We start from the raw sequence: 8,891 nt of genomic DNA, 5'->3' as shown, positions 1-8,891 counted from the left end.
CATTTCTTCTTCTTGGTATATAAAACGTAAAACTGTGTTATAAACATGAGATATAAATTAGTTAAACGAGTCGTATTCATGTTTAATACTTGTGTTACACGCGTCGTTAGAGACCTGTTAAACCGATAAGACACGATTTGTCAGCACAAATTTTAACAATAAAAATAGAATATGTTAGAAGTGGAGGGTCTTGGCTGAAAAATGGCAACACTTCAAGGTCCTTTATGCATTTCAATTCTTTCTTTGTTGAGTATAAATAAATTGCCTTTGCTCTCAAAACATGTACCGCATAATTGAGTAAAAATATGTTTCCAAACATGTTATGTGGAGCATGCAAATCGCATAATCGAAGGTGATTTATTCTATCTATTTATTTTGTATGATTTTGTTTAACTAGTTAAACTTCCTAAAAAAATTGTTTGTTGTTTCAGAAATCTGAAGATGAACATGAAATCTTTGGAACCAATGTCACATGTTCGATTTAAGGACTCCACCTCATTCAATTTGGATCCTGATAACATCTTCATTGGTGACATTCCATTGAAACCGAACAAGACCTTCAATAGGTAAGAGATTAATAAACAACATTGCTTTATATGTATATTTATAAAAAACGGTAACGTATTTGTGAAATATAGAAACAAACTTATAGTTAACATTTTCGACATACAATTTGGTTTGATCCGATAGTTTCGGAGTTAACCACAAGTGATGGAACAATCCAAACTCCCAATCCTAAGTATATAATAACAACGCTATAACATATTACAAAAGGTACAAAGAAACGTTAGTATACTTGTCAAGGACCATGTTGCAAGGTGGAATGAGTATACATATTTGTTGAAGAGTGATGTGTGTGTGTATATATACCATTACACAACTAAACACCTTTTATATTCCCTTTTCCAGTAAAAAAAAGTTAAAATATAAATTTAGCCTGTGTATTTAAAACCCTTTGAAACCGACCAACTCTAAATATATTGGTCATCTACTTTCCTTTCTTTTTAACAATAAACAAATCAATCCCGAGCAATCACTGAACAAATGGAGTACTCCGAGAGTAACCAGAATTGCCCACCACCAACTCCGGGAAAAACCCGGTAACCCACCCCCCGTAGGCACAACGGTAAAATTACCGATAAAACCCGTTTGGCTCAAGAATCGAACTCAAGTTTCCCTTGGTCTCCTATCACTGCCCACCAATGATTCACTCCTTTTTTGCACCAAATGGGAATTGAACTTTAGTTTTTAAAGAAGAACTCAAGCTCCTACCACTTGAGCTTGAGATCATTGGCTATATAGTCTACTAGGGATGAGCTCGGTATAAACTGGTATCGGTAACTGGTACGGTACGGTTCGATACCGGTACAGGTAAATACCAGCATTAATCGGTACATGACCGGTATCAAAAACGTCAAAAGTCGATACCGAAAATTTTTCTTTTCGGTAAATTCGTTAACAATCTGTTTGTTTTTAACAGAAACAAAGGAGGAATCAGGAAGATGACCAACAAAGTTCCCAATTTCTCCGATCTCATCCACCGTGTCACCGCCTCCTGCATGCTCCACCCACTCGGTTCCGGCACCAACTTCTCCGACAACAATTCCGACTACCACGACGGAGAGGACAATTACGAACAACAAGAAGACAATTACAACACCACCGACAGAAACGAAGAAGAAGAAGAAGACGAGTATTTACAATCTCCCGTAGCGGAGGCGGCGGAGGAGCGAGGCGGTTACAGAACAACGAGAGAGACAGAAATGATGACGTTGATCAGCGAAGTGTTTGAAACGGTGTCGTCTATGAAAAAGGCGTATGTTAGTCTACAACAAGCGCATTGTCCTTGGGATGTTGAAAAGATTCGGTTATCCGACGCGGCAGTTGTTGGGGAAATGAGAAGATTAGCGGTTTTAAGAGAGAGTTTCCGGCGGATTTTCAGTGGTGGATCGGAGGACGCCGGAAGAAACCAGACGGTGTCGGCGGCCATCCTCCGGGAGGTGGTGGCGCCGTACGAAGCCGCACTAGAGAAAATGAATACCGAGATAATTAACAAACAAGCCGAAGTTGATAATTTACGACAAAAACTGAAGGGGAATGCCAGGGAATACCAAACAACATGTGGTAGAAAAAGTAGTCATCAATCAAGAAGAAGAGTAAGCTGCAGTAGCCAGTTTCAACGTCCCTCAGTCTCACTTGAGTCAACAGCTATTCCTGAATTGTTTGAAGCATGTATGAGCTCCGTTAAAGAAGGTTCCAGAACCTTCTCGTTACTACTTCTATCGTTAATGAAAGCTGCACATTGGGACATCAAGGCAACTGTTAAATCCATCATAACCACTTCTTCAACCACAAACGTGGCCATAACAGACTCTGTTATCGGTCCAAACCATGCAAAGTACTCGATCGAATCGTTTGTAAACCGGAAGTTTTTCCAGGGGTTTGATCACGAGACGTTTTGTATAGACGGGTGTCTGTCGTCGATTCTAAACCCGAACCAGTTTCGAATGGAGTGTTTCACGCAGTATTCGGATATGAAGTCAATGGACCCGATGGAGCTTCTTGGGATGATGCCGACGAGTCAGTTTGGAAAGTTTTGTTCGAACAAATATCTTTCGATTGTGCATCCGAAGATGGAGGAATCTTTGTTTGGAGATTTGGAGCAGCGAAGACAGGTGTTGGCTGGAAACCACCCGAGGAGCCGGTTTTATGGGGAGTTTTTGAATGTGGCAAAGGCGGTGTGGCTTCTACATTTGGTTGCGTTTTCTTTGGATCCGCTGCCAAGTCATTTTGAAGGGAGTAGAGGGGCGGAGTTTCACCCCGAGTATATGGAGAGTGTGGTGAGGCATCCCGGAGGGAGGGTGCGGGTGGTTGGGTTTCCGGTGAGTCCAGGGTTTAAGCTTGGGAATGGATATGTGGTGAAAGCTAGGGTGTATCTTGTTCCTAAGAGTGAAGTGTAAGGAAACAACAAAACCGTACCTGTTAAATCCCACAAATAGCATGAATGTTATGTAGCATGTAATCTAGATGCTATAGAAATTAAGACTTGTGAAGTTTGAGAATTGAGGAAAGGATATAGAAATATTTTGTTGCATGTAACAAATAATATCCCCTCTTACATTTATTATATGATTATTTAAATTAGTAACTATCGATTTACTTTTCATTATTAAAGATCAGATAAAAGAGCATGCATCACTAATCACACTATTTGAACAAATAATAATGGAGTGGTGACAAAATTGAATTCAATAAGAAGTTAAACATGGGTAAAAAGTGTAATAGATAAGAAGTTAAACATATGGTTACCCGTTAATAATGTTTCTAACTTTTCATGGCCGCTGGTGCCCGGGCTTCGGGTGGCCGCGTTTTAATGAAGTTTTCCTTTAAAAAAAAAAACTTTTCATGGTCATATGTATGAATGAATTGTGTGATTTTCATAGCGTGTCCAATCTATCACAACAATGTATCCAAAACCACTTGTAATACATAGATGTAGTCTAAAACACTATTTAGATAGTTGAAAAAGGGTCTCTGAGACATAGTTGACCAAACTAAAACGATAGTTGAGCCCCAAAAAAGTAAGTCGGCCCTAAGAATTCTACGTTGTTGTTGCCTATATGAATTTCTATAGCACGCAGCTACACACACATGGCTATGAGTAAGCCGTCGGAGCAAGACTAAAACCCTGATATAGGACAAGCAGTGCTTTAGTGTACATATGTTGCATTATGAATCATTCGAATGCAAAACCATTCTATATATTATCTGTTTCATATATAACTACACAGTAAACAAATTAAGAGTAAATAAATATGATTAAAACTACATTAGACTGTATATCAAAACTCCCAGTTAAAATAAATTATATTATAAATATGATTAAAACTACATTAGACTGTATATCAAAGCTCCCAGTTACAATAAATTATATTGTTATAACTTTAAGTCGTTGAAAAAAAAAAGTAAAGCAAAGCATAACACCTTTTGGGTTAAACTGATATGGAACATGTTTTCCAAAGTCTTTACCCAGAAAAACATGTTTTCCAAAGTAGCTTTTACAATTAAGGCTTCAATTTTCCAATGTGAGCCCAAATTTTAATGGCCCATACCACATCTTTTTTTTAACGGCCAACGAATCCTTTAAATGGACTATTGGAGAAATTCACCACAACAAGATACACTCGCATCCGAACCGAAAAAAAAAACCCTCACCTAGGGCCGAAGCCCTTGAACACTCGCCCGAAGTCACGACAGTGCGGTGAGGTAAAACCCGTTTAATTCAAGGATCGAACTAGCGATCTCCACATTTTTGCCGTTCAGTTCAAGGATCGAACTAGTGATCTCCACCTTTTCGCCTAGTCTCCCATCCCATCATCACCAGGTGCCGTATAAAATAATGGGGAGGTCAGGAATCAAACTTGAATCCCTTAGGGTCTGTTTGGTACGAGGTAATGAAATAGACGGGGGAATGGAATGGACGAGGGAATGGAATGGACGATGTAGGATGAGATAATGGAATTGATCATTACCATTCCAATGTCTTGTTTGGTTACCATGTGAGAATAGAATAAACCATTACTTTTTGTTTTTTGGTATGCGAGAAAAGACGAAGGAATAAAATCAGATGGCGGTGGTCAATGATGGGCGGCGATGGTGGGTGGTGCTAGGTGGCAGTTGTAGTGGCGGCGGTGGTGGTGGGTGGAGACGACGGCGATTGGAGATGGCGACGATTGGAGACGGCGACGGTGGTGACAACGGTGGTGGTGGGTGACGGCGAAGGTGGGTGGCAGCGTTGGTAGCGGCGACGACGGTGGTGGCAGGTGGTAGAGGTGGTGGTGGTGGTTGATAGCTATGGCGGAGGTGGGTAGCGACGACGGCGGTGATCAGAGGTGGCAGCGGCAACCGTGGCGGCGATGATCGCAGGTGGGTGGTGGCGGTGATCGGAGGTGGCAACAGCGATGGTGGATGGCGGCGACAGCAGTGGCAGGGATGGAGGTGGGTGGCGGCGACGACGGTGGCGGGTGGCGGCGAAGGTGAGTGACGCGGCGGATGACAGTGTTGGTGGGTGGTGCAATGGTAGTGGGTTGTGGTATTGTTAATGAAGGGTGAAGATGAAATGGAATGGAAAAAACACGGGGGAGAGATGGAATGATTTAGAGGGAATGGAATGCATTTTGGAATGGGCGATTCCATTTCATTGACCAACCAAACACTATTTTCTTCATTCTCTCTCAATGATCCTATTCATTCCACCTCTCATTTCTGCTAGGAGTGTTCAAGATCGGATTATCCGGTTTTTGGATATCCGAAAACCGAATATCCGAAAATTTCGGATAGTGAATATGGATTCGGATATCCAAACGGATATCCGAATTTATAAAAAAAAAATCAAAAAATCCGTTTTGTATATAGAATAAAACTAAACTTATATTCGATTTTTGCAAATTTCCAACATTTAAAATTAAAAACAATTATAAATTCACACGAATACAATTATTTACTACTTTTTTACTAATTTTTACGATAATTCAAACTAAATATAATGGTCATATACTATATATATTTATAAAAAAAAAATAATTAGTTTTCGGATATCGGATAATCGGATTATCCGAAATTTTTGAAATTCATATCCGAATCCGAAAATTCGGATTATCCGGTTTTCGAATATCCGAATTTTCAGATATCCAAAATTTCGGATATTTCGGATACGGATTTTCGATATTTTGGATTTGGTTTCGTATCCGGATTTTTTTGAACACCCCTACCACATCTTTAACGGTATTTGGATCAAACTGCAAGTGCTGCTCAGTCAGTCATCAATAGGCCAGCTTCACCAAATACCTCATCAAATAAAAATCTCTCAAGAAACCCACTAGACTCAAAAGTACTAAAGTGGGAAACTGACAAACAGGCCCATGTATTGACTATGTTCAGTTCTGATAGAGAAGTGAAGAAAATAGCAAGGGAACAAGCACTTGGCCTAAGTCTTGAAGATTTGCAGGATCTCCTTGATCTTCCACTTTGCAGGGATGATGATGGCACAAATGCCTTAACCTTTGAACCACAACTTAAAGGGCAAATAAGAGAACTGTTGATGAGGCAATAAAGTTCCACAATAATGAAGAGTTTTGGCATTATCTGTTCCAGGGGGAGATTGTTGGGATTGAACCCTACCAGAGGAACAGATAATTAAAGCCAAAATTGGATCAGAGCAGTGGATCCAGAATAAGCAGATGTTACATACAAGTCTCTCCCCTTGAAAGTGATTTCAACATCTCCTAACCTCCTATCTACTGATCGTGCAAACTGCTGACCTCCAAACTGCTGATCAAGCAAAAGCCTGATGAAAGACTAAAGCTCTGCTGATCAATCTACTGCCTTGAGTCAAGCACTGCTGATCCGGACAAGTACTGCTGGGTTCACAGCAGTGGAAGGATGCAGCAGTTATTTAGATGTCTTTTATGTAATGAAATGTAATAGCAGTAGTTAGCATAGCAGTGTTTGTATTGATCAGAGGTTAGAGTTTGTTAGGAGGTTAGATGTCACTTTCATGGTGACGTCAGCTTAGATGCTTAGTGGTTTGCTAGTGCCTATAAATAGAACAGTGCTTTGTACTGTTCTATTAGCTCTTTGCAAAATCTTCTCTGCACGAACAAACACTGAGCTCTGGCTGAGGGGGAGTTTGTATTAAACATTGCATTGTAATCGTTGTTGAAATTAAATTCAATCTTTCGGTTCTTTGTGAAAAGTGTTTGATCAAAGCAATACTCACGTTTGATTGTATTCAAAGTTTGTTTCCATCTTAATTCCGCTGCACAACTCATTCATCTTCATTCTAATTCAAACGAAAAATACAATCAAAACCAAACTCAGATCCAACACGTGCTTAACAAAGACATAGCGACTGAGCTTTCGTTGGTCATTGGTCACAAAGTATTGTCGCATGTTTAATGATGATTGTCTTCTCATTATTCCCTGACCACAATTGTATTGTCTTCCAAAATGTATCACATCAACAGGGACACAGGGTCACCCTACCCTTGCCCATTAAATATATTAGTGTATCAAAATTACATAGTCATATGTGGTTTTCAAAAGTCTCCACAATCCCGGCTTATCATTAGGGTCTTTACCCAAATGTAATGCAATCCGCATAATCCAGAAACCAACTATACTTGTGACTAAGGTGGAGGAAAGAAAAGTAAATTGTTAACATGCGTGAATTCCTCCTCGAGCTGGTATATACGTCGAAGTAATTAACTGATCTGCCGCTCGAGCATCAAAAACCTAGGAAAGGTGTACTAGCAGCAGGCGAGAGTTCAGAAGGAATCTTTGATAAATGTGGAAGATCAAAGTATACTGGCAATAGACAGGGTGGAGGACGTGGTGTTAGCTCAAGCTCCAACATTCTGCGACTTATAACCTCAAACTGTAGCTGATGTGACAGGTGTACTCACCCCGTGTGTAGCCTCCATAAAGTGAGGGATGGTAAGGGTCTAAAATCAGTATAGTGTATTATAGGAACCATCAAAATGGCTCGTCCAGCGATGCAGAGGTGAATGTAGCAAACGGTGCGGCCTCTGAGATCGTAGAAAATGCTGCTGTAGCAAAAGGGACCGTTACGCGGGTGCTCACCTGGAGTACCTTCCCGAGGTGCGGGTATGTCTTGAAAGAAAACGATAGGCATGTTGGCGCAATGGACGTCGGTCTTCACAAGAGCAACATCAGCGGGTGAAGGTGCAGGAACAAACGTCTCAACTGATAGGAAGATCATTAGGTGCAGGTGTTGGGTCGGGTATAAGGGATGCATTGTCTGGTAAATCAAAAGAAATAGGGTCATGATCAAGTAAGGGTGCAAGATCAGCAGGTACAACATCAGGTTGACCCAGAAGGAACAGGAGCTGGCTCAGGAGCAGGCTCTGGGTCGTGTAAAGGCGTGGTGCCTTGAGCAGGTGATAGTGCAGCAGTCATGACGTCGTCGTCGTCGTCTGCGTCAGTAGTTGAAAGCTGAATCCGGCCGTCTGTAAGGCTGCATGTGTCACAGACTCAAAGGAGTCGAAAATCGAGTGCATACTAGAATCAGGGGATAGCTTGCTAACAGGGGCCTCGAGAAGTGAATTTAGTAACAATGTTTTCGTCTATCTTCCCATCATCATGGGCGTTATCAAAAGGATCATCAATAATACGTTAAAGTCATCATCAATTATTCGTCGAGTAGCCAACCTTCGGAAGGAATGTCCACAGGAGGCACATTGTCGAGGATCGGAGCCATGGAGTGTTCACCATCGGGATGATCAGTGATGAGGTGGTCATGGAGTGAAACAAGAGTGATAGGAGGATTCTTGTCGGAGAAGCCATCAACTAGGGTAAGTCGTTGCCAAAATCTGGTAGCGCGGATGGTTGCAAGTTGTCCTCGCCCTTGGTCAGCATGTCAGGGTCACTCTCAGTGTCTGGCATAAACATCCTAGGCGCAGGTGCAATTCTCATTAATTGGGGTGGTGGCCATAGGGTCATCACGTCTGACAATTTGCTTCCTAATCAAAGCGACATGTGTGCCGGTACATATTAGTCATAGCACGTATATCCATAATAATCACTAGCAACTAGCGTATGCAAATAAGAGTAATTTATCACGTAGTCATGTATTCACATTATTCTTCCTAGTCTCTCAGACTAAACTTCCCAGTCTCTCAGACTAATCACCCAGTCTCTCAAACTAATACACCCAGTCTCTCAGACTAATACACCCCGTCTCTCAGACTAAACCTCCTTAGTATCTAAGACTGAACTCCCCCAGTCTATAAGACTGAACTCCCCAGTCTCTAAGACTGAACTCCCTGGTCTTTAAGACCAAACTTTCCCAGTCTCTAAGCCTAAATCCCTGG

The 8,891-nt window shown here is 41.3% G+C and overlaps 2 protein-coding genes across 2 annotated transcripts; one reads left to right on the top strand and one right to left on the bottom strand.

Moving 5' to 3' along the window:
• Positions 1-259: 259 nt before the first annotated feature.
• On the top strand, positions 260-3,145 carry LOC110940089 (protein GRAVITROPIC IN THE LIGHT 1). The gene is made up of 3 exons (XM_022181650.2): positions 260-352; positions 432-566; positions 1,481-3,145. Exons 1-3 carry the CDS (start codon positions 306-308, stop codon positions 2,958-2,960), a joined length of 1,662 nt encoding a protein of 553 aa, XP_022037342.1. The 5' UTR covers positions 260-305; the 3' UTR covers positions 2,961-3,145.
• Positions 3,146-4,623: 1,478 nt separating this feature from the next.
• LOC110942754 (extensin-like) lies at positions 4,624-5,196 on the bottom strand. Its single transcript, XM_022184518.1, has one exon. It carries the CDS (start codon positions 5,194-5,196, stop codon positions 4,624-4,626), a length of 573 nt encoding a protein of 190 aa, XP_022040210.1.
• Positions 5,197-8,891: the final 3,695 nt, after the last annotated feature.

The sequence above is a fragment of the Helianthus annuus genome, chromosome 5 (genome assembly GCF_002127325.2).
Source record: "Helianthus annuus cultivar XRQ/B chromosome 5, HanXRQr2.0-SUNRISE, whole genome shotgun sequence".
Taxonomy (NCBI): Eukaryota; Viridiplantae; Streptophyta; class Magnoliopsida; order Asterales; family Asteraceae; genus Helianthus; species Helianthus annuus.
Note: the sequence above shows the minus strand (reverse complement) of the source record. Positions and strands in the feature narration are given on the sequence as shown.

Excerpts from the sequence above, each read along its gene's own strand:
- LOC110940089 (XM_022181650.2), top strand. The coding sequence starts at position 306 with ATGTTTCCAAACATGTTATGTGGAGCATGCAAATCGCATAATCGAAG. Across the intron at positions 353-431 it reads TGCAAATCGCATAATCGAAG|AAATCTGAAGATGAACATGA; the intron begins GTGATTTATTCT and ends TTGTTGTTTCAG. Across the intron at positions 567-1,480 it reads CCGAACAAGACCTTCAATAG|AAACAAAGGAGGAATCAGGA; the intron begins GTAAGAGATTAA and ends TGTTTTTAACAG.
- LOC110942754 (XM_022184518.1), bottom strand. The coding sequence starts at position 5,196 with ATGGAATCGCCCATTCCAAAATGCATTCCATTCCCTCTAAATCATTCC.